The sequence below is a fragment of the Bicyclus anynana genome, chromosome 15, assembly GCF_947172395.1.
Source record: "Bicyclus anynana chromosome 15, ilBicAnyn1.1, whole genome shotgun sequence".
NCBI classification, from domain to species: domain Eukaryota; kingdom Metazoa; phylum Arthropoda; class Insecta; order Lepidoptera; family Nymphalidae; genus Bicyclus; species Bicyclus anynana.
The window spans coordinates 12,901,742-12,928,861 of NC_069097.1; the positions used below are offsets into that span (position 1 = coordinate 12,901,742).

General features: G+C 37.6%; 1 protein-coding gene across 1 annotated transcript; it reads left to right on the top strand.

Moving 5' to 3' along the window:
• The first annotated feature begins 189 nt into the window (after positions 1 to 189).
• LOC112055059 (protein arginine N-methyltransferase 7) lies at positions 190 to 9,392 on the top strand. Its single transcript, XM_024095044.2, has 9 exons — positions 190 to 348; positions 438 to 679; positions 1,370 to 1,615; positions 2,605 to 2,783; positions 3,877 to 4,102; positions 4,982 to 5,757; positions 6,753 to 6,901; positions 7,399 to 7,558; positions 9,163 to 9,392. The coding sequence occupies exons 1-9, from the start codon at positions 299 to 301 to the stop codon at positions 9,271 to 9,273; spliced, it is 2,139 nt and encodes a 712-aa protein (XP_023950812.2). The 5' UTR covers positions 190 to 298; the 3' UTR covers positions 9,274 to 9,392.
• The last annotated feature ends 17,728 nt before the right edge of the window (positions 9,393 to 27,120 follow it).

Below are 27,120 nucleotides of genomic sequence, written 5' to 3' on the forward strand. Positions count from 1 at the left end.
CCTGCACACCTCAGATAAACGAATTATAATTGGTATTTATGGGTCAATGGATCTCCTTAACTAAATCCTCTATGCTCCATGATCATTCCGACTGTGAGACTCTATGACAATTTGTCAAGAAGTTAAAATAGTTAGAACCAGAACCCAAATAGCAAATATGTCAATGTCAATGTAATAAAAAAATTTTTTTTTTGTTTTCCTTTTCAGTTTCCATTTTCTTTTCATTGTGGTCAGTTTCAGAAATTCCAAAATTATGTATTATTTATTAAATAATGCGACTCAAATAATTTAGAAATAAATGCGCATTGTATTGTTTCCTAGGTTCCGTAGATTGTTGTTAGATATCAGGTACGTTTTAATAAATAGGACATAACCTCCAACCGGTCATTTATTAGAAGATTTATTTAATGAATTAATTACGATATGTATGCATTTAGGTTGAAAAGTACGGCAGCTACATCCAAAATGCAAGTTTTCACTCAGAAAAGAAATCCCATTACCGGCAGTACAGAATGGGACGTGCAACACGAAGATTACGATTATCACCAGGAAATCGCTCGCTCCGCTTTTGCGGATATGCTGCATGATACAGAGAGGAATAAAAAGTACCACAGGGCTCTGCAACTGGCGATAGAGAAGATGCATGACGCTGGAAAAAAAGCTAATGTTTTGGACATAGGTAACATGACATACTCAATATTCTCTTTTCTATAAAGTAAGTGGGGCTTACGCTTAGCCCTTTATTAAGCTTTTGAAAAATGGCTGATAACGATGACAGTGGACCACTTAATAATATTGGCCTCTCATGTAATCTAAGAAGCCTATTAGAGTGTTTAGATTATTGACTTTTCTATGCTTCATGAATTCTTATCATTATAATAATTGATCATTGGTACTTATTTTAATTAATATATAAATGATGTTAAATTCTAAATATATTGTTATATTTATAATATGCTATCTGTGATAGCCCAGTGGATATGACCTCTGTCTCAGATTCCAGAGGGTGTGTGTTCAAATCCAGTCTGAGGCATGCACCTCCAACTTTTCAGTTATGTGCAATTTAAGAAATTAAATATCACATGTCTCATACAGTGAAGGAAAACATCATGAGAAAACCTGCATACCAGACAATTTCTTAATTCAGCATCTGCTAGTTAATAAATGGAGAACAACATGAGCGTGTGTGTGGTGTTAATCAATTGTCAAGGACTTCCTTAAACCTTTGCCCTTTGTCCAGAAGTCCTAGACTTTGCTCTGAGTTTTTCTCTCTACCATGCAATAGACCCGGCACCCGCACTGTGAAGCCATAATCCACCAAGATATTTGTCTCAATGTTTGTTAGAAGTTTTACACTATTCATTTTCAGGAACAGGTACTGGTTTATTATCCATTATGGCAGTAAGGTGTGGAGCTGACACTGTCACCGCTTGTGAAGCGTTCAAGCCTATGGCAGAATGCTGTTCGAAAATTCTGCAGAGGAATGGTGTTGCTGATAAAATCACTGTCATACCAAAGAGGTCCACTGATTTGACAGTGGGAGAAAATGGGGACATGAAGGAAAAGGCTAATATCTTAGTGACTGAAGTGTTTGATACTGAATTGATTGGAGAAGGTACCTTTATTGTTTGTTTCTTATTTTTTTTATTTATTGATTAAAAAATACCGTTTCTGTATATTATACAGGGTGCTCGGGAGTATTACCCATAACTCTAGGATATAGAGTACTTATTTAAGGAAAATTAATTAAAAATGTCTAAGGAACATGTGTTCCTTAGTGTGTAAAATTAATTTCTTATGCAAATCTTAAATTATGTCCCTTATATTGCATCCTTGTATTATGACCTAGCCAAACTTATTCATTGATAAATATCATGAAGTAGCTTACTATGTGTGGAGTGCCAGTTGCAATATCTTGTTGATATCAATACTCTTACCACTATGATTACGTATTTTGAAATGCAAGGATGAAAGCTAGATAAAGCTTCAGCTAGTAATGAATATAAAAAAAATATTTATTACTAGCCGCCGCTGCGCAGTTTACCCTCGTGGTACCTGTTTCCGTGAGAATACGGGGATAAAATATAGCCTGTAGTACTCGAGGATAGTGTAGCCGCCCAACAATGAAAGAAATTTTCAAATCTGTTCTGTATTTTCAGAGCCTGTTCAGTGCAAACAATCAATCCTTTCCTCCTTATAATATTAGTATAAAAATTATAACAAATGTATTGTAATCCAAAATTAGTGCCAGTACATATTAGGCGTTTCGAAACGCTCGCTTTCGTAACGCGCGTTTTTAGAAAAAAGAGGTTGTTCGAAGGTTTACACATGCAAGCGTGCGCTTCTGATCAAGCGCATTTCAGCTGTAGCGCGTAGTCAGCGCGCTTGTAGATACATGCACCGCCGTGTTGTTGTACATTTGAACGCGCGCTTCTTCCATTTCTGAAGTAAACCAGTAGTATGGATACCTTGACTGCGCTCGTAAAACGTCGTGTTGAGCGCGGTGTATGTACGCTATTAACTAACGCTGAACGCAACGCCGCGCGCCTAATGTGTAGTTGCTCTTAAGGTAATACTTGAAAAATTTATTGAAACTTTTTATAGGTGCTCTATCAACATTTGCTCATGCACACCAGTACCTTTTGGAAGAAGAGTGCGTAGTGGTTCCTGACTCTGCTGTGATCTACGCACAAGTGGTGGAATGTCCCACTCTGCAGAAGTGGAATAAACTTAATGATCTTGCAGATGAAGACTTGAAGGTTATATTGAGGACTCCACAAAAGGTATAAAAACTTCAAGTTTTTCCTAATAAATTCTCTTAACAATCTTATAATTATTATGATTAAAATTTGAAGTGTCAGTGTGTGATTATAGTTATTTACAACAAGCTTTTATACATTTTTGTCTGTGTGGGCTGATTTCTAAAAAAGCTACTTCCATTCCAAATTTCGGTCAAACCGGTTTAGTAGTTGAGTCGTAAAGTAACAAACATATAAAGGCTAAAGGCACACAATGCGTTGCGGCGCCGCGTCGCAAAGATTTCACCGTATCAGCGGGCACACGAGCGGTGCGGCGCCGCAACATTGTTAAGTCGTTGGTCCTTTCTTGAACCAATGTTATGAGGTAGTCCATATCCATAAAATCTAGGTTGGTACTAATTTTTCATCACATCACAATGAACAAAAAACTTGGAAAAAAAATGGTAACGAACGAGTCTTTCCTTGTGACGCATAAACAACTAAGCGGTGCCGCTTTAATTGTTTCTTAATTTATTTAATTGTTTCGGTGAACAGTTCGTGATATATTAATGAATTCTCATGTTGTTTATTTAATTACTATAACACCACTTCTGTATTGTAATATCAGAAGTGGGATAGTATTCTATCGATTATGTCTTGACGTCATGGGCGTTGCCAGGATTGTATCTAGGGAGGCAGCCATACCTACTTATATTGAATATCTCACATTACTAATTGATACTGTCCGACCAGACCAGTTTTTCTGGCCGAAACCAAATCAAATCAAATCAAAAATCATTTATTTCAAGTAAGGCTCTGTTTACAAGCACTTTTGACACGTCAGTTGACTATTTGTAAAGATTCTACCACCGGTTCGGAAGGCAGGTTCTGCTTAGAAGAAACCGGCAAGAAACTCAACAGTAGCTCGTTTTAAAAATCATACAGTATATTATAATTTAAAATAGTTAACTGAAACCGAATTACAGTTTCAGCCTCAGTTTCGGTCGGTTTTCTGCCGCAACGATTATTTTTTAAGTAACCGACCGCTCTGCTAGGGGAGGCAACTGCTCCCCCCCCCCCTGCCCGTACCTATACTCACTACGCCCATGCTTGACAGTATACTTTTGTGTATTTGCAGATGAAAGACTGCGCCGGTTCAGCCGCGGTCCACGACGTGCAGTTGTCTCAGCTGCCTCGTCACAGCTTCAAGGAGCTGTCGGACCAGATCCCCGTGTTCTACTACGACTGGTCGGGTCGCTCGCCCGTTGACTGTCGGAGGACTGTCAAACAGCAGTTCACTGTGACCAACACAGGGCGAGCTCAGATTGTGTTCATGTGGTGGGAGCTTAATATGGATATGGAAGGTTAGTTTGTTCAACTATAGCAGCTTTATGATTGCCGCAGGAGAACTAAATGGGAGGATAAAAACACCTTCAGATATAATGCAAACAAAGATTACCAGGAAACTACTGAAGCAGGTCCCAGGACTTGTGACCTTGGGTGTAGGTTTAAGGGATCCCTTTAAAATGCATTTACACTCACCTCCCTTGTCCGACATGTTATCCACGCCCACACTAAACAATTTATGATCAATACTTACAACATAAAACATTATCAATAATTACAACACAAAAAAAAACACAACACAAATTCAGCAAAGAAGGGGAAGGAAAAGAGGAAGAAGGAGAAATAACTGAAGGGGAATAAATGTTCTTTTTCCTGCGGGCCGCAGGACGGAATGTTTATTAAAAACTTTTGGGTCGTGAAAGAGAAAACAACACAAAATATTATTAATACTTACTATTATTAATGATTAATTATTATTATTAATAATGAATAATTACAACAAAACATTATTACACAAAATCACTAACGCGACTAGCGGCGTGGCGGTGTCCACGCTGCCTAACAAACAACTGAGCTCAAGTCATCCTGTCATCAAATGCCCTCTTATTTTGACCTTCACTGTTGCAACAGCTTTGTATAAATACCTCCCCTCCGCAATTACATAGAGAGACGAATAACTTAGCATTCCATGGATTCACCGTGCAGGTGCCGGGTCCATCGCGTGGTAGAGAGATAAACAAAATTACTATGACTCAAAAAGCTGCTTATTCTAACTATGCTAGGACTCAGTTTGTACTGGATTTATTTTCTTATATCTGTATGACATGCACAGATCGACAATTAGCATTTTTAAATAAACCACTGTAAATAAAAATTATAATTTAATTTGGTTTTAGGTAAAATATTGCTAAGCTGTGCCCCATGGTGGACTCATCCTGACGCTGACTTATCATCAGAGAGACCACAGGACTCCATACCCTGGCGAGATCACTGGATGCAAGGCGTCTATTACCTTCCCCAAGAAATCACAGTACAAAAAGAATCAGATGTAACATTAGTGTCCTGTCAAGATGAATATTCTCTATGGTTCTATTTGGAAGATGAGAAAACTAAGCACAAACATTATAAAAGGCCTATTTGTGAGTGCGGTGTTCACATGGCTTTATCGAGAACTCACGTTTCTTACTTAAATGATGGGAAACGAAGTAAAAAGTTACTCGCACAAATTAAAGATGATTTGGTTAATGATGCAATAGTGTTGGATTTAAATGGCAGTAGTTTGTTAGGTTTGGCTGCAGCTAAAATGGGAGCCAAGACGGTATACATACTAGAGAATACCAATCTTAATATTGGCATCTTGAATGATTACATCCAAGCGAATAATTTGGAAAATGTGGTCATACTTCCAGATGTTACCGATGAACTAACAGAGAAAGTAACAAATGTTGTTTGCGATCCTAATTTCAGCAGTGCTATTCTGCCATGGGAGAATTTAAAAATGGCGTATCTGTTATACAAATATAAGAGTAAACTGAATGAGTCAGTGAAGATTGTTCCAGAAAGTTGTGAGTTGTGGGCGATGCCTGTCGAGTTCCAGGATTTACACAAAATAAGGATACCGTTGGGTTCTTGTGAGGGCATCGATATGACAATATTTGATGATCTAGTTGAAGTAATTATGTATTTTTTTGTAATTTTGTTTTTTTGAAAGATCTTTAAATAATCTATTTTAGGCGCATTAACATTGCAGCTTTCTGAAACTAGCGAAATATTATTATTCGATTCTCATGTTTGAAGTTCGTTTAGCGTAAACATACAATAGACCATTCTCTAGTTCTCTGTCTGTGATGATTCTGTTTTAAAAATGTTTGCTCGCTTTAGGTATATATTGCGAATAGTTGCTTATTACTGTATTTTAATTGTGATATTAACTTACATGATATAATTCTTGCTTGTTGATATTCTTTTGGTATGAACACAAAAATTAGTTTTCATTTGAAGTACAATGCTATTGTTCTAGCTCTTTGTATGTTTAGTGTAAATTCACCCTTACAAAGAATATGTCATCCACGTGCTAAGTGAATGTTTCAAAACCAATCCATAAAATCGCGAGGGATTTAACATCACAAGAATTTGCCTCCTTTATCTCATCTGCCGTTGCACAGGATTCTATTTTTGAATCGCTCTCTTTGCTTGTGGTTCAATCTTAGAATCCTTCGCTTCCGCAATATTCTATACGTGCACTCACAGTAAACAATAATTTTGCACCTTATTTTGAATATGATCTTTGGCTTGCCAACGTTGTATGTCCCACTTGTTTAGATAATTTTGCTAAGGTCATTGTGCAGTGTTATATGGTTATCCAGAGTCTCTGCTATGACGTCAGATTATTGTAAATGATGTTTACCGCGATTGATGTTGATGCCTAGTTCATCCAGTCTTTAGAAGCTTAAAGATGTCTTCCAATAAGGAGGGAACCAGCCTCGGGGAGTCTCGTCTCTCTGTCGCCCTCATCGCTGCAATTGGATTGACCTCGTAGTCTGATTCTGTGCACGGACTGACATAAAAACACTTCAATACTTGGATGTACCTGTAGTTGATTCAGCCTCTCAGAGTCGTGCACCCTTAATCGATAGATAATTAACTTAGATTAAATGATAATTCCAGAGTTCCCGTATAATAAGTGACGCGGAGATAGAAGCGCAGCCCCTGTGGGAGTATCCGTGCAAATGTGGCGGCCTGCCGCGGAGATTGATCGAAGTGAACATGAACGATTTGAGAGTGACGTACGCTTGCGACGGCGATCACACTGTAGCGTAAGTATGACATGACGGGTAGTAGCGACAGTCATTATTTCGTGGTAGAGGAAACACCTCGAACAGGTCGCAGGACTTGTGACCTTGGGTGTAGTGTGTTTAAGGGATCCCTTTAGAATAGAATAGAAAAACTTAAAACTAATACATGTATTGATACTTATAACTATTATTTTATACTTAGACTCAGCATAAAATGTTGCGGGTACATTAGTACCTACAACGCTGATATTCTGCCAGATCCTATTGAGGAAAGAACAGAACACAGAAACTTAGAAGAAGCCATTATAAACCTAATATGAAAGTATGAATAGAGAAAGCATATCAAAGCTTATCAAAATGTCATTATATAGAAAACAGGCAAAGATGCAAATTCATTTCATCATCAAATTCAGAAAGTGTGTTCAAATTGTGTTTCTTCGCAAATTGCAATGCAATATCGCCTCAGCTGTAATTTTGAACTTACCGCACTTATATCATAATGTACTATTATGTTTTAGTGATACAGAATCCGAGCTATCGCAGCCAGTGAACGGGTTCGTGGTGTGGGCCACGTGGTCGGTGGGCGGCAAGCCGACGAGTGCGGGCCCCGGTGAGTGGCCGCGCGTCGGCGAGCGTGTGATCTGGGACATGCACACCCGACAGGCCGTCAAAATACTAGTAAGTGTTGATTTTTTTTTTAATTTTTTTTTTTATTCATAATAGACTTGCGCTTGACTACAATCATGCCTGGTGGAAAGCAATGATGAGGTCTAGGTTGGAGCGCGCTTGCCTAGAAAATGCCTATTCACTCTTGTCTTGAAGGTGCACAAATCATAAGTGTTAGGAAACACAAAAGCTGGAAGGGCATTCCACATCTTCGCTGTTCTTATTAGAAACGTCGATGCGAAACGTTTTGTGCGAGTCGACTGGACATCGACAACAAAAGGATGCCAATTTGCACGGTGTCTCGCTGTTCTGTGGTAGAATGGGGATGGAGGGACTATATTAAAAAGATCCCGTGAGCACTCTCCGAAATATATTCGGTAAAAAACCGAATATATTTTGTTTGTATATACATATTCTTTACAGGTTAGCCCTTGACTACAATCTCACCTCAATGGAAGCGGGGGCTAACTTGTTAGGAGGACGATGAAAATCCTTTCGATTTCTACACGGCATCGTACCGGAACGCTAAATCGCTTGGCGGTACGTCTTTGCCGGTAGGGTGGTAACTAGCCACGGCCGAAGCCTCCCACCAGCCAGATCTAGACCAATCAAGAAAATCTCAATCGGCCCAGCCGGGGATCGAACCCAGGACCTCCTTTGTAAATCCACCGCGCATACCACTGCGCCACGGAGGCCGTCAAAATGAATGCTGGCAATAATGTTGTCCATAATATTGCCAATATTATTGTCAAAGTTGCCCCTAAGGAGAGGACATGCACACCCGGCAGGCGGTCAAAATACTGGTCAGTGCTGATGGATACAAGCAAAATGTTGTCAATATTAATGTCAATATGTTGGGTAAAGTTGCCTCATAAATCATTATCTCATAAATCATTATTGGGTGAAAACAGACGTAACGCCAATTCCAACGAGCACTATTATTATACATATTTTCAAAATTAACACGTTTTTGTAAATGTTAATTCGCCCAAAAGTCGTTTTGATGTATAATGTCGTACCCCAGCAGTATGATGAAATTATCTTCTTAGGGGTAACTAACCTACACAATTATTATTAAATTAGGGGCAACTTTACCCCACATATTGTTAATATTATGGACTTAGGGTCAACTTTACCCTAAATATTGATAGCACTATGATCAATCTTACAGAATAGGTACTAGCGGACGTCCGCGTAGAATTTAGTTTTTCACAAATCCCTCGGGACCCATGGATTTTCCGGGATAAAAAGTAGCCTATGTGTTAATCCATGCTATAATATATCTCAATACCAAATTTCAGCTTATTCGGTTAGGTAGTCGAGGCGTGAAAGAGTAACAAACATTCATATCATTAATATCATCAGTTTTCGCAAATCTCGTGAAACCATGGATTTTTTCGGGATAAAAAGCAGCCTATGTGTTAATCCAGAGTAACATCCATTGCCATTCCAAATTTTAGCCAAATCGCTTCAGTAGTAACGGCGTTAAAGAGTAACAAACTTCCAAACATCCAAACATACATACAAACATCCATACAAACTTTCGCGTTTATAATATTAGTAGCATGTTGTGGGCAATGTTAAAAAAAATAATTAAATGTACGTTTTTGTTTCAGAAAAAATCTAAAATCGTGAGCGTGACAGACAAATGGAGTTATCAAGTGGCCTGTGATTTAGAAAAGGGCCAGTTTAATCTCAATATTGATTGGGCTAAAGAAGAGACATAAATTATTTATGCATTATACTAATGAATGAATGAATGTATATATGTTATTGAAATGAATGCTTTGTGCTTAAAACATATTTTACGAAATAAATATTATGATGGATATATCAATTAATTGTTTATGTATTCTTTTTGTCTACTGATCTCCCATTATTATTAGAATGAGAGGGGTTAGTCCGCCACGCTGGTCAAATGCGGATTGGCAGAACTCACACAAGTAGAGAATTAAGAAAATTCTCAGGTATGCCTTCATGATGTTTTCCCTTCACCTTTTAAGACGCATGATATTTAATTTTTTAAAATGCACATAACTTGAAAAGTTAGAGATGCATGCCCCGAACCGGATTCGAATCTACGCCCTCCGAACTGAAGGCAGAGGTCATATCCCTGGGCTATCACGTCAATCTACTGGTATAAAATCCCCTATATATGACGACCTTCACCGATCTGTCCCTACAGGTTGATTTTTTTTTTATATCCAATTAATTATATCAATAAATATATAGCCAATGGGTTGCGTAAGTAAAGTTAGTCCAGAATATGATTTAACGTTTGATTTGGTAAATAAGTAAAGAAAACTATTGAGTTCCCTAACCAGCTACAGATTTCTATTCCCGTGGGAACATTCCATACAAAACGCTACTTTTTTATGAAAAAACTAGCGGTCGCCTGCGACTTCGTCCGCGTGAAATTTAGTTATTCAGAAACCCCTCGGGAACCATGGATTTTTCCGGGATTAAAAGTAGCCTCTGTGGTAATACAGAGTAATTTCCATTCCAAATCGGTTCAGTAGTTGCGGCGCTATAGAGTAACAAAAATCGAATCATCCATTTTCGCGTTTATAACATTAGTAGGATTTGATATACAAAACCTGATATGATGATATGCAACACTGCCAAAACGTCGCTTTTTTAGGGTTCAAGTAAAATTGTATCAAGGTGTCCAAACTACCCCTACCATTTAAACAATACAACAATGTTGTCTAGCGATATCTAAAAATGTGCTAAATTTTATCAAAATAAGTTCAGTGGTTAATTCGAAAATGCTGGCTGGGTTGCGGTCGCTTAAGAGCTTTCCCTTGGCCCAGACACCAGGTGACGAGTTGGAACACCGTGGTGTTTAGTCGGTTAAAGATTGACATAACCGCCTTGCCTCCTCGTGGCGAGAAGGTATCCAAAAGGATTTCCTCACTTAAAAAAAAGGTTACCCGAAAATGGGTAGGTAATAAAAGTAACAACAAACTCATTTTCCCATTTTGTAACATTAATATGACGTCGGTGATGCCATCAACTTTGGGAACCAGCGATAAGGCATCTACGTCTAACCACTTGCTAAATATAGTAATGCAACTAAATAGAGAAAGGGACAAGAAATCGGTCCTAGAAAGGCGTCCGAGGCGCAATATTAATTAGTTTGAACACATCCTAAATGATTCGTAATTACTTTTCGACAGATATGTTGGTAATTAGTTTTCGATAAATGTGGGATTAGATTTCTACGCCTTTTAGAAGTGGATTTACGGTCGAAATGTTAAATAATTACAAATTCTATTCGTCTTGGCGATACGTCCCGACAGATTGATTGCGACAAATAAGTTTATGGGGATAGCTATTTCTTTTTAATGTGCTTGGATTGATCACATCGGAGGTCTCGTAGTTTATTAACGACATATTTGACGTGGTCGGGAATTATAACCGATCCTCTTCAGTCGTGTTCCTCATAATATATGAGGGTCGGGACTCGTGACCATGATTTTGAATTTTATTGTGTTACCCGGAGAGCATTGTATAGATTGTGAAGTCTAGTGTGATACTGATCTGATCAGACCAGTATTTAATAAAAGTACTCGTATATCTCTATCCGAAACTTGGTCGCTGACTATGGCCATCATAAGGAGGCTCAGAGTCACACAGCGATGAAATGAGCTATGCTCTGAGCATCTCTGCGTGATCGAATCAGAAAGTCACCGACATAGCTCAGATGAAGTGGCAATGAGCGGGCCACATAGTTCGTAGAGCCGATGGACGTTGAGGTCCCAAGGTGCTGGAATGGCGACCCCGCACTACAAAGCGCAGTGTTGGTAGACCCCCCACCAGGTGGACTGACGACAACAAGCGAGTCGCAGGGATTCGCTGGATGCAGGCGGCTCAGTATCCTGATGTTTGGAAGTCTCTACAGGCCTATGTCCTGCAGTGGACGTCCATTGGGTGATATGATGATGATGATGATATCTCTATCATCACTTACCATTATTCTTCACAAGTTAGCCCTTGACTACAATCTCACCTGATGGTAGGTAACTGATGATGCAATCAAGATAGAACAGGCTAACTTGTTAGTAGTAGGATGAAAATCCACACCCCTTTCGGTCGGAATAAGCATCTTTAACACGTTCGCTGCGGCACTGATATTTCTGTACTTTCCTCTCATACTAAAACTTTATGTGGTGCGGTACGAGGTCAATTGACCTCGTAACTCTTGAAGACGCTGGGCGTACGAGGTCAATTGACCTCGTACCGCAGCGAACGTGTTAGCTTGCATCTATAAAAGTAAGAAATACAAAAGGTGCGGTAGAGTAACGGCGTCGCACAACACATTTTATTTGTACGCACTCATTATAGTTGTTCAAATCCGAGCAAGAAGTAACAGCCGTTATCAAAGATCCGCCACGTCTTCCAGCGAAGCGACTCCGTAAAAAGATCGGATGTTAAGTATGGTAACTAGAAACTCCGGCCACCTACCGCAGCTGCACGAAAAAGTTTAATAGCGCCTTAGCGATTCCACACTCGTAGACCAACCACGCTTTTTGTGGCGTCTTCACGCAATCTCATTATACTGTCTAGAACTCACACGATTAATTAATTATTTATAGCTTATTAGAAAATCAGTTTAGCGCCCGGATCGAGCCTCGGATGTGGAATCAATCTGCAGGATAACGGTACTGTTTTTTTAGGGTTCCGTGTCTGAATGGCTGACCGTTGACGATCGCCAAGGCTTCTAAGGCGCTCAAAGTTTGTCTATGTTTATGTATAAGGTACGTGACAATTTCAAAAATACAATACAACTATTGTATTTTTGAAAGTGTAGGTACTTACCTGTTGAGTTATATTAAATACTAGCTGACATCGCGCGGTTTCACCCGTTCCTGTAGGAATACAAAGATACTATATACCTAGTCTATAGCCTTCCTTAAATTGGCTATCGAACACTGAAATAATTTATTAGATTAGCGCGTTCAAGCAAAGAAACAAACAAACTCTTGAGTTTAAGGCTGAGGCTTTAAAAAAAGGAGGCTTTTAAGTCTAATGGAGATTAAGAACTAGATTAACATTGATCTAAGTTTTTATTCAAAAGAGTAGCCTTTTACGTCGCTTTTTACCGACTTACAAAAAGAAGGAGGATCATGTTCGGGTCTGTGTATGTTTTTTTAATTATTGGTGGTACTTTCCGTTGATCAACAATCTTAACGTTTGGCATGAAACGATGTCTACCTTATAGGAACGGTAAAGAACCTATAGTTTACGAAAGCTGTAAAGTACCTATTGTTTAATTTCCAAAATTTTTAAACTTAAAACAATAACTTAAAACATTTTATATAATTCCATATACGTTTATTATTAGATCGATTAGTTACTCCCATTTGTAAAAACACTACCATATTATGCGGAACCCACAGTGCTAGACTCCTTCACGCATTTGCCGCTTTTTTGTCTCGGCCATTACTAATCTGCTGGAACATCGAGCTGTATAAAGTGAGACTGTGAGACGGGGAGGTTTCCCCGGTTTAGTCCGTATGTTGTGTGTAAGTGACAAACTAGGTTCGTACATTGTAGGGATGACAGTTTTTTTTAATTGTATATAAATTTGGAGTATGCTAAATATAAAGCAATTTTGATAAAGTAACAGGATATCTGCGATCATTACTTTCGGAGCTACAGGAAATTGAAGGATTATATTTGCGGCACTTCCACGTATCCTTGAAAAACGCCCTATACAAAATGGCACGAATTAATGACGTCGCAGATCATAATGATCGTTAGATTTATATGGGTGTTCAAACTTCAAACTGTGTTCTAAAATTAATATTTTCGGAGTAAGCACTGACATTTTAGCTCATAGTCTTCCTGGTGAAGACTATGAGCTAAAATGTCAGTGCTTACACACTGGCTAGCACGATGAAACAACTACACCTCCTTTAGTAGATTGAAGGAACTAAGTATGTATCGATGTTCTGACCATAGAAAGGTAAGGTACACAAATGCGATCTTCAAGACAATGCTGTATGGTTTTCCTCTCGGCACATAATATCGGTTTTATTGTTATGTAAAACCGTTATATTGATGTGCCTATTGAAAACCATACAGCATTGTCTTGAAGACGTGTTTGTTATCTGCTGGTGAAACACATTATAGACACAATGCTATGATGATGATGATGATGATGATGTCGATAGTAAGATCTGACATCAAAATAATCGTTAAGTTAACTAGGTATTTGACTTTTGCTTATAATTTTTATCATAGTTTTGCTGCTTTATATAAGCAAATATGTGTTTAAATAAAAAGAAATCATATTCATTTCATCAAATTTTTATGTACTTTGATTACAAATGTAAAATAAAAATTGTACTAGCGTTTGTATTATTACAGTTGAATTAAATTTTTGAAGATAAATCGTACGATAATAAGAAGAAACAAAATATTAAGCAGTCTTAATTGTATGAAAATAAACTAAGATCAAAAGCGTAACACTTATTTGGCAAAAATCACACCGCGCTGAACGTTTTAAAAATATATAATATCATGTTTATTTTTAGGAAAATCAATTTCACATCAATAATGATTAAAAAATGTGACTGATAATTTCCAGTTTTCGCACAATAATATATCGTCAATCGGCTGGTTATCTGACCAACATAAAGATGCTACTACTTCTACAACTGCCTGGGGAGGCGTCAATGCCGCTTTGGATAGGAACTGTTTGACCCCAGTTCCCTATTACAGAACGAGAAGCAGCTTTAGGTGTATTACCTAGTATGTAATATGTAATAAAGAGATTATTTAAGTTCTCAACTTTGCCTATTTTAGACTTACTTTTAACAATCAAAAACCTGACTATCGTTACTGGGCATATGTATATGTCGTTATGTTTGAAAGTTTCCATACCGATTGTCTATATGAGTAAGAGTAATTTTTTGAACCATATTCCGGTATTAAGAATATATATTCCCCAGTATCACAAAAATTATCTTTTGCAATTTTTAGCAAAGTAAAGTCGTGAACTCTACGACCTGATGCTAGCAACAAAACCGTAGCTGAAATTGAAATTGAAATTTTATTTATCCTCTCCACAACATGATATGTACAACAACATAACTGTGTTAGGTTACAATTTCAATATGTGACAATGTGGGAACCGGTGCTCGCACCGGGTACAAAACCTGTGTTGCAAGACACCACGCTGATGTAGCTGTTCTCCTAGACATTTCAAAAAGGGTATCTTTAGGTGGATTTGTGATGCAAGTCATCTGAGCACAACCTCGGGATCCCATATGGAAATTGACTTAGCGACTTTAGGTTTAGCTTTACTAATAGCCTTAAGGGCATGTTTTATTATGAAAATTAAGACAGCGGATTTATGTACTAAGATTCTGCTATAAGATAGTTACTCATTTAAAAAATTAATATATCAAAAATTTTGTTAACTCTGCAGATTGGGGAGATTTAGGATTTACTTGGGAGGTTTCGCACCAGTTTAACCATTTTCTGATGGCTGGTAAGTAGGTTGACAAGGTTGATTGTCTTTAACTTTTTTCTTTCCTGAGTATACCATTCTTTTATTTGGGCACCCCACCCCTAATTGTCCAGACTTTCGGGGTCAATGTGTGCACCTGGGGTGGCCACTGTGACGTGGCATCTATCAAGGTCTTTGGCAGGCTTTGTAGTTCGTGTGGGTGATCCAATGCTCTAGCTTTCAGATTCTGCATCCAAAAAGCATGCGGCCACTCGGGTGCCACTGTTAGCGACGTTCCTGTCGCATTGTTTAGATGTGTCAGTACATTTGGCAATAAATTTGAAGGAGGAAACACCCGTGCTACTTGATGTCTCCACGGTCTGCTGAAGGCATCTATGTAGTATGTCTATGATCTCTGCAGTCTATCGAGACGTAATTCGATACCACAGCAATGTTGTGTAGCAAACAATTCTATCTCGGGTCGTCCCCATTTCATGAAGATTTCCTTTGATGCTTGAGGAAGTAGATGGCACTCGGCGGGCGGTTTTTTCGCGAGACAGTCTGTCTGCGATATTGTTGTAGCAGAATGGAAGGTAATGAGCTGATAACGTCATCTGAAACTTGTTTGTCATGTGACTTTGATCCACCCTCCTTCCGAACGTACGCCACAAGTGTTCGATTGTCTGATTGAACATGGGGATTTCGTAGAACCTTTGCGTTCCTTCTGATCGCCGTTATAACTGCATACAGCTCCTTTTTGTGGAGCTCATCAACATCGTTTTTAGCTGAGCTGACCAAATTCCTGACAGTAGTTTTGATTGAGCACCCCAACCTGAATCTGAGGCATCCGTTGCCAGGAAGTGGGATGCAGGTTGTAGATGTACTGGTCACTTGAGTCATGTGGCTCCGAGCCACCATTTTATCTCCTGTTCCACTACTTGTGAAATCAGTTGTTTTAGACGGGGGCATTTCTTGTCGAAACTTCTGAGGAATCTTTAAATATTGCGACCGTCTAGTCTGCGTCTGAGAATCACAAAATCGGCAAAGTTTAATTGGCCCACCAACCGTTGTAATTCGCGAAGGGTGATGCGACCTTTCAACGTCGAATTTCTCAGGGCTTTGTTGAGAATGTTTATACTGTGGGCAACGATATTGAATTTTTTGGAGGTCTGTCAATGAGTACCAAGGTAATCCAGATCTTGGGTAGGTATTAAGATTAATTTTTGATAATTGAATTGCCAGCCCAGATGTTCCAAGTGCCTCACGGCTTCCGCAGCCTGAAGACATAACTTGGATTGGTCTTGATTGACCAGAAGGGAGTCGTCTAGGTATGCCAGAACCCGACAGCCCTTCGCACGTAGGGTTTCCGCAACCCAACATGTTACAGATGAGAAAAGATGAGGTGCTGGCGCCAGACCGAAAGGTAGATATGTCAACTGGTACAATTGCCTTTTGTCGCTGATTCTCAGGAATGGTCGATGTGATTATGCAGCCGGTATGTAGAAATAGACCTGAGAAATTTCCAGCTTTATCATCCAGTCTCCAGGTTGTATAAAGCTGGGAACTGACGCATGAGAGACCAGACGGAAATGTTTCGTTTTTACAAATTTGTTTAGTTCTCGGAGGTCGAAAAAAAACGGACGCTTAGAACCACCTTATCTGTTCCGGAGAAAAGGCTTTGAGATAAAAGCTGAGTATCTTCCTGTGAACTACTTCCAGTATACGTTGGTCTAATAATTTTGGTATCACTTTCATCATGGCAGGTGACGCCTTGGTTGCATATTGACGCATTACTCGTTTTGTGGGCATTAAAAGAAGGTGTTTCTTGTATAAGGCTATTCGAAAGCCCGTTATTATTGAAGTTAAAAACTGTTCGCGCCCAGAGCTTGCCACCCGTTTTTGAAAGTAACTCTGAAGTTTATCGGATATTATTATTATAATTTTTTTTCTTCCTTAGTTGTATTATGTTTTGCTTGTTAGCACTCTCTTTTACCCTTGTATATTTGCTTTGTCTTTTGTTGCTTATAGGTGTCGTGTAAGTTATTTTTACTTTGTTACTGTACCCTTATGTGTATGTTCTTTGTATTTTCTCTTCAGCTGTTCTCTATTGTAAGAAGATTGCGGAGGTGATAGCCAGAAATGTGGGCCACCAAGAGATTGAATAAACGCATACCAATTTTGTTTTATCAAATGAGAATACTCCACTAGGGGCATATTGCAAAGGGCCGCTTGGATAATTTTATCCAGAATCATAACTATTGCACCTTGATTCTATACATTCGTAAACTTTGTTCGGATAACTTGTAAGACAAAGACGATTTTCCAAAAGTTTAGTAAATTTATTAAAGAGGGTATCGATATTTAGGTAGGTTGGATTTATGTTAGCCCAACCGATGATTTCTTGTAAACCCGATTGCAATAGCTCTCTTTGTTATAGCAGAGCATTAGTAGTGGTGTAGCTAACATCCTATATGTTACCATGTAGGTGAATAATGTTGCAATTCGATTAAACGACGTAAGCGTTTTACCTGGCTGTATAATATTTTTATCGTCCAGGTCAGTCTTACAAAAAACCTAAATATAAGGATTTTGATGCTATCGACGGGTTTGTTAAGAAATCGTTATTGTTTTCATTTGGTTTTTCAACCAGTAGGTCTATCATTCTGATTCAAAGTCATATTAGACACAGGATTGATGCATAATAAAATTAGTGAGCAAACTCACCTGTTCGCATAACGCGTCGATCCGAGGATCGACCGTTACCTGTAAGGTCAGTTTTCGTTTTTCCTGTTGAGGTTCCTCTCGTTCCTGCTCACTGTTAGAACCGCTGTTGAAACTCGAAGTATCCTCGTGTATGGAGTTCCTCTCAGGCGCCATTGAGTCCGAACCAACAGAAGGATTGGCTTCCGTTGTCTCCATGCTCCGTGCGCCATTTTTCGTGCACTATTACCGCTGTATTATTGTATTTGTAAATCGTATAAGATAATATTTTTTAGAAAAATAAGATATTATTTCAAATTTTTTTGTGTACGCGGTGACAGTACACAATGCTATGAGCTAAAATGTCAGTGCTTACACACTGGCTAGCACGATGAAACAACTACACCTCCTTTAGTAGATTGAAGGAACTAAGTATGTATCGATGTTCTGACCATAGAAAGGTAAGGTACACAAATGCGATCTTCAAGACAATGCTGTATGGTTTTCAATAGGCACATCAATATTTATTAATAGATCTTAAAATGAGTCCCTTATTACGCATCCTTATAATTATGACGTAGCTTAAAATATTAAAATGCAAGGATAGATAAAAGCGTGTCTTACATGGATAGTCAGAATTATTTGAATTACTTTATATGAAAACATAAAAAGATTTTATTTTTTAGTTAAAACATATTAGTTATACAACACTTCTATAAGTGGACTCTTCAACACCTTGAAGTTATGGAAAATACTCCCTAGCATCCTGTATGTTTTGCGTGTAGCGGCCAATCAGCTGCGGCTGATTTCCGAGGCGTCATAAACATTGCGGCCGACTATAGTATTACTGAGACGGGCAGCTTGACGTCAGGAATGTGTATTCAGAAATTAAAATCTTCGTACAGTTCCAACAAAGTGTATTATCACCTACAAAGATCGCGCTTGACTTTACACTTGACTTGACCAGACGACAAAATAATTACTATCAGGGGAATTCATATGACTCAAACAGTTTTACAATTCAAAATGGTTTGTGTATCTTACAACTACTTTTTAATTATACAGTTCTACGGCTTAGTCTAACATTATGAAATTAATATCATTATAATATTAAAATTAATTATAAAATGTAAATAGTTTAATCTGAGTTTAAATAATAATTAATAAAGCTAAAGATAGAATCTTTAGGTTTAGTCAAATCAGTATCTTATAAACGAAAAACTGTAATCATGACATTGAAGAATTATTATCAGCAAATAACAGACAATGTTTATAATAACATATAGATAGTTTAGTATATTTATAGTTTGTTAGATGGAACTCGTAGGCCCTCGTAAAACTAGGTAATACACAAGTAGGTAATACTTATAGATACGTAATCAACTTGGTTAAGTATCGGAAGCAACGTAGAAGATTTATTATAATAGGGTTTATATCGACTTGAGGCAGAATGTTCACATATTTTAAGCAACGTTAACACGGAGATAATTTTCTAAGCTATTGAATATTTATTAATTTTATACGACTCGTGTTCGCCTTACTGGGCAGACGACAGGGTTTTACTTCTAAATGTGTTCAAATGTAAGTGTAATTAGACTTGTCCGAGTCAGGGCACCCTGACAGTATTGTGTCAGGCTCAAATAAAAAACATTTGCCCGTTCGTTTCAACGTTCTATATGAACGTTGTTAAATTTTTATCTGCTTTGAGTTTAATGGAATGGTTCCCCTTTAAAATCTCCAAGAAAAGTCTGCGAAGATGTCCATCTCCAAGGTCAATGCCGGATTAAGGTAACTTGATGCCCTTAAGTGTTTTGCAGACAGCATGGGTATGGTGATTGTTGCCTTATGACGTTCATAATACTATTATTATGGAGAGCCGTGGAAGCCCAGTGGATATGACCTCTGTATCCAATTCCGGAGGGTGTGGGTTCGAATCCGGCCCGAGGCATGCACCTCCAACTTTTCAGTTGTGTGCATTTTTTAAGAAATTAAATATCACACGTCTTAAACGGTGAAGGAAAAATATCGTGAGGAAACCTGCACTCTAGAGAATTTTCTTAATTATCTGCGTGTGTGAAGTCTGCCAATCCGCATTGGACCAGCGTGGTGGACTATTGGCCTAACCCCTCTCATTCTGAGAGGAGACTCGAGATCAGCAGCGAGCCGAATATGAGTTGATCATGATGAATACTATGCTTGTGAATCGCGGCAAACATTAAAGAGTGAAACGAACTGTCACCGTACCCACGCTATCTGAAAAACACTATAAGCAATCCTCCCCTGTGGGGGGATCCTTAAGTGAACTATTAATAATTAATTTGTGTGCTCGTTTTTTTCTAGCTCGTGTTGCCTCCCTAAATGGCTAAATCCCTAAGCTAAGCAATTCCTTAAATAGCTTCGTTATCAACCCATATTCGGCTCATTGCTGAGCTCAAGTCTCTCTCAGAATGTGAGGGGTTAGGCCAATAGTCCACCACGCTGGCTCAATGCGCATTGGCAGACTTCACACACGCAGATAATTAAGAAAATTCTCTGGTATGCAGGTTTCCTCACGATGTTTTCCTTCACCGTTATTATAGGCTAATCCAGGACTGTCTAAGATTGACTTTCGTCAAGTTTTTGCACGCGGACGATGTCACAGGGGTCCGCTAGTTTCTTTTATAATGTCTATTATGAAACCAGATCTTTAATCTCATTTTCGTGTATTGGTACGTACTACGTAGTCCGGACAACCCTGACATTGCTATCTCTGCAATGACCTGCAGATCTCCTAATTTAATTACTTATGCTTGTGGTCTGCATTATTTAATGTTTAGTTTAACACGAAAGTTTGAATATTTAGTAGGTGTGAAATGCGAGAATATTTTATGAGACTGTTGTTATTTAAGTAGTTAGGCACTATAACTATGGTATTTAACTAAACTATGACCTGTGAAATAGGTACTTTCTTTTGAATTTTTTAAGCCAATAAAGCCTTTTTCTTAGAAGTCCTCAAGAACAGCTTAAATTTTGATGATTTTTTTTTAATTTGTTTTGATATTATTTGAAATCAGAAACCTTTTGGAGTGGGATGGAATGATTTATATAGTTTAGGCAATATCTATGACACTTAGTCGCCGGCCTCCGTGGCGCAGTGGTACGCGCGGTGGATTTACAAAACGGGGGTCCTGGGTTTGATTCCCGGCTGGGCCGATCGAGATTTTCTTAATTGGTTCAGGTTTGACTGGTGGGAGGCTTCAGTCATGGCTAGTTACCGCCCTACCGGCAAAGACGTACCGCCAAGCGCTTTAGTTTTCCGGTACGATGTCGTGTGGAAACCGAAATGTGTGTTGATTTTCATCCTCATCCTAACAAGTAAGCCCGCTTACATCTTAGACTGCATCATCACTTACTACCAGGTGAGATTGTAGTCAATTCCGTTGTATTAAATGCATGGGTATATTTATATTAGGGAGGATTATTTTTTTTTGTCGTCTATTCCATAGTGTGGGGTATCGCTAAAGAATAAAAAAATAGTAATATTGTGTTAAAATCAAAATAACTGTCAAATCAAAATATCAAAATACGTCTTTGAAGTCTGAATAAAAAAAATTGTCACTTGAATAGTGTCAATTTATGATTCTTTTAATTTCGTCGATTCTAAGTAGGCTATAGAAATCTTTGATTCAACGTTGTATCTATTATGGTAGAGGACGGCTCTCGGATTGTGTTCTGTTTTTTGTGAGATAGCCTATTATTAGCGTGTTTACAAAACCAGTAAAATAATAACAGTAATTACAGCCGTGGATGCAGAGCCGCTCTGTGTGGCGCCAGCTTTTCCGCCTTCGGACATGCTCGGTGGACTCAGGGTTGTCACTTGGTGGATACAATAATAATATTGTAACTCTATATTAAGCACACCAAAAAAAATTACAAAAAAATACAATAAATAAAATATAGATTGGTAGGTCTAAGTAGTTTTAATATTAAAACAATAAATAAAATACAATATAATGAATATTAAATAATTAAAATAAACGTATTTTAATTCATGTATATGAAAGTAAATAAAAAGTATAGATATTAAACAATCCATACACAACCGTCATATACATTTATAAGATATTAAAATTACATAGCGCGGTAAATGTTGGTACACAATTAATGTCAGTAAAATATAACTTAATTAGTTTAATATTATAATTATAATTTAGAAGCTTAAAAAGCTTGATATTGACTTGCATAAAATATGCACTAATACGAGTGTGTAGGTACTTAATTATACATATATGTGTGTATTTGTAAAATGGTGTTAAAAAAACCCGGGCTTAGTTTGTTGTGGGTTTTGGAACCCTCGTAACTTTAATTTTGAGTTTTCAACTAATTATTATCACCATTACTTAATAATATTATTACCTGACGTTTCAAAAGCGTGAACAAAGCCTAATTGGAATAAATGAACTTTGACTTTACGTGTAAATACAACCTCAAAGACTTCAAAAACACAAACGTACCAACGAAACTTAAAAGTGAAAAAACATTATAATAAAAAGAAAAAAAAATAAAAATGTTGGAGGCAGCCCTAGCGTCGGTTGCCAGTACAAATCAAGAATCCAACCGTAAGTAGGCACAAAGTAGATAAAGCGATGTTTTTGTCCGCTAATCGGTGGAACGTCTTCGCTTGGTGCGAGCGGACAGGTTTAATATCCTTATTTAGTTATTTTTTCTTAATTATGCCTCCAATGAAGAATGTTCAAAGAAGTTGCACTAAAACCAGAACTTCTACAGTTAAGTATTGGTCGTTCGGCGCTAGCGAGCCTTTCCTCTACTGTAAAGTGCAATAGTGACTTCGTTTATTGTTAGAAAAAAGTCCCAAGTTTGATTCATTATTCGAAATTATTCCGACTCCCATTCTGCTCAAAGATCAAAGACGTATAAAATTAGATAGTTATTCTATCCTTACTTATATTACAAAAGTAGAGGTTACTACAACATTGATGAGTTCCTTAAAGATAAAAGCGCTTGGAGGCCATTGGATCAGCTTCCACCTTCACACAGGAAATAAAACTATAAGAAATTGTAATTGTTATCAATTGTAAATTATAATACTGTATGACTTTTTCAAAGGAGCAACTGTTGAGTTTCTTGCCGGTATCTTCTCAGCAGAACCTGCCTTCCGAACCGGTGGTAGAATCTTTACAAATAGTCAACTGACGTGTCAAAAGTGCTTGTAAACTGAGCCTACTTGAAATAAATGATTTTAGATTTGATTCGAAAATGAGCTTTTTTACAAGAATTTTCAAAGCTATATTATTAGCGTATAGCAGACGCCACCGCGGTTTCGGCCCGTGTATGTCAACGTCTGCGCGGCCGCGTTACGATAGATATAAATATGTAAATAAACACTGTAAAGATATTAAAGAAGAATATTATTTTGTCTGCCACGGCCCGTGTCTGGCACGCTGAATGTCTGTAGATATAAACAGACCTTAATATGTGATCTAATTTTCTCTTGCACATATACCTATAACACTCAGGACAACAACTTTCAATTCCAACGTTCAGACCTATTAACTTAGAAACAATGTAAACCACAAGGCAGTAAAGCTGACTATATTCAGTTAACGATTACCATTATAAAATGTAGTAGAACATAATGTCAATCAATAAAAAGGTCTTACAGAATGTTTATCTAACGTGAGATAAAAATAATAAAAACTACAAAACTGGTCTTTAGTTATGAAGGAATGACAGTTAATAAATCAAATTTACTGTACTAATAGACTCATTTATGATCATAAATTGTTTCTTCAATAATCAACCATGATTGGGCTACTTTTTTACAGTTGAATGTTTGTTTGCCGATATCTGACTGGATATCTGTCATTTTTAAAGGCTCGAAGGTAATTAGGTTAGACATTGCAGTAAATATTGTAGTATATGTCTAGTAAAAAGTAAGCAGGTAACTATACAGGGTGCTCGAGAGTATTTTCCATAGGGGTTGTATTCTTAACCGAAAATTAATTAAAAATGTTCAAAGCACAAGAGTTCTAAAATTAAGATTTTCGGGGTAAATAATATTTCTTTTGTAAATAGATCTTAAAACGTGTCTTATATATGCATGTATGCCTTATAATTATGACGTAGCCAAGTTAGGCGTATTTTAAAATCCAAGGATAGATAAATACGTGTGTTACATGGACAGTCGGAAATCTGAATTGAATTGAATTACTTTAATAATAATGAAAACATAAAAGTTTTTATTTATTAGTAAAAAAAAATTTAATCAACACCTTCAAGTTCTTGAAGTTCATCTTCAAATTCAAAACTTACATAACAGTAATTTATTTAAGCCTTGTTTTTTTATAGGCTTGACTGATTTAAGAAGATATATTTGAAGGTATAGTACAAAAGACGGCCTTATCGCTACGTAGCGATTTCTTCCAGGCAACCTTGCGTTTTGGAAAACCCGCTTCCCCGGCAAGCTCTGTCACAAGCCATAAAATAAAATTTACTAATTGGTCCCTTTAAAATAATAAAAACCTTCAGTAGCACAAACTGGCACACCTGTTGCAGATTTAAAAGATAAAAGTATAAAAAAAAGATAACAAATCAGATAAAAACAGATCGCCATAAAGCGCTCTTCAAAAGGAGGTTATTAGTCCCAAGGTACTTACACGCAATTGATATCTAAATATGGACTCCTACAGATTTATATAGCAAATGACCTGAGTATCAAGGCTTAGTATACGCGCTCCCATTAGACCCCCTGACGCGTCTATCTACTAACGAGACGATATTTTAAAGCAAGATGGCCGTTACCATAAAAATGAGACCTTTTTCTGATTTTCTCCAGCTCAAAATGAATGTCTTACAATGCTTAACGACGTAAAAAGTTGGATGTGATAAATAGATGGCTGGCTGACAGATGACAAGTTCATTGTGACTCAGCTGTTTTTAACTGGCGATTGACCGTGACTGCTCTTGCTCTTTCAGTTTCATGAGATGGGTCTTTGCTTCTATGTTCAGTTTAAAATATCTTTGTAACTAAAGGCGGAATTATATTTGTCTGACGTGTCGTGTCGTGGCAGAACAGAATCGGTATCATACATTTTGTATGGCAACGTTTACATGTTGTGACATGTCGTGATGGCTTCTGATGTGTCGTGTCGTATCAGAGCGGCGGGTGCTGAAACGACGACATCACGACACGTCAGATTAATGGGCGCGCGCAGCAGTGCTGTGTTATGACGCTGTCAGCGTTCGAACACGACATATTAATGTAAACACTTGCCATCACGTCATGACACGACATGTGGCGTCACGTCGCTCCTTAAGACTAAAGTAAAGGCATGTGTAGAGACAAAGTAATAAAGAAAATTTCATATCCGGTGGATTTGGAGTAGGAATCCACCTTGCAGCTCTGATGCGGTTTGGCCATAGGGTGATAGTGCTTTCCGTCGCTCCCCGGCTGATTGTATTCCCGATGCGCTTCCAATGAGTCAGGGTTCTTGGAACTTGCTTTTACCGTTTTATGATGTTCCATGTTTCCATTTTGAGTTTAAAATATCCTGTAACTAAGATTAGTAGAGTAGACAAAGTAATGAACAAAACTTCTTATCATCATCATCATCATCCTATTTTAAAAAGGCCTTCTCTCTTTCTTATTTAAGAGATTTCTTCCCAAGGCATACAGGTGTTCGACCAACACTCTGATTCCATACCTATTCTTCTATGTATTTGTAGAAGAAAAAATAAAACTTATAATATTGTCTCATTTCGTCCAAGTGTAATTACCACCGCTTCATAAGGGCTTTATGTTCTCTGGCAATTACCCTGTTTCCCGTGATGATTTTAATGTTTTTGTTAGATATCAATGATAGAGATACCTAAGTAGGGACTCGTTAAACCGAATCACACTAATATTATAAAGGCGAAAGTTTGTGTGTAAGTGTGTAAGTATGTTTGTTCCTCTTTTACGCTGCGGCTACTGAAGCGATTTGGCTGTAATTTGGAATGGAAATAGATTTTACTCTGGATTAACACATAGGCTACTTTTTATCCCGAAAAAATTCATGGGATTTGTGAAAAACTGAATTCCACGCGGACGAAGTCGCGGGCTTCCGCTAGTTGATTAATATACCGAATAATACCTACCATTGAAATATATTGGGAATAGGTAATATCTACGAGTAGGTAAATCTTCACATATTTTATAGATGCCATGAAAGCCTGGCTCTCGCAATACCTACTGTATAGGTACCTGCGGGTGTTCAACACAATAGTTCGGTGTCTGTGACGGGTACCTTTGGTACACCGATTAACCTTTGACGTCGCCTCGAGCGGTTCGACCTTATTATATCTTTGAGATTATAAATTGAATATCTACACAACAGCCCAAGGATATGTTTGGTAATACCATACATAACTCTGATGCGGTATCGAGATGTGCAAATTCACGTTTCTAAATTCATAATAGATGTCTTACATTGTTCGACTTCTGCGGCAAGAATCAGTTGATACTCAAATCAGTCCCTCATTTTGTATTGTTAATAAGTGAATAACGACCATAATAACGAATATTAATTCGAATTGTCCTGTCCTTATTTGATAACAGAATTACAGAATTACTTTAATTATAGAATGTGAGCTAAGAAACTAAAAATCAAACGTTCGACGATCGAAAAGTTGTAGAGAAAAAAAGAATCGCAAGGAAGTTAGAAGTTTGATAAATAATTCGTCGCGGCTGAAGTCGAAAGCTACTAAAAACTTGCACGTTTATGATTTTACAGGCAAAAATCTAAAAAATCGACTACAGTAGTGTAAACATCGCATAATGTTCGTAGGTATGCTTAATGGCTTACCCATGCTTTCATAATTTCAATACTTTATAGATTGTAGTTAATTTTCTTAATGGATGTGGGTAATTTATTTCTCTATTTCCTATGCAATCGCTGTGGGACAATCATTATATTTTGAAATATAGGCGTGTCGTCGTTATTAAATATCGAATGGGACATGTCCATTACATTGATTTAATGCCTAGGAATTATAGAAATAATGGAGATAATTATTCGTTTATGTAAAGTTCTACAACTAATCACAATCGGCTGATTTAAGGATAATATTCATCCTCAATCGTTATTAACATCCTCAAATCACTCTCTTCCATTTTAATTGGTATCGTTACTTAGTTGAGATCCAGATATAAGCAAGCATTTTGATAATAATCATTGACAGTCATCTGGCGGAATTATACATATTTGTCTGACGTGTCGTGTCGTGACGTATTAGAAGAGAATCTGTAAGTGCCGATTTTGTTCCGATCACGTGAAAACGTTGCCATACAAAATGTATGATACCGATTCTGTTCTGATGCGTCACAACACGACATGTCAGACAAATGTAAATCCGTCTTAAACCTAATGAATGACTG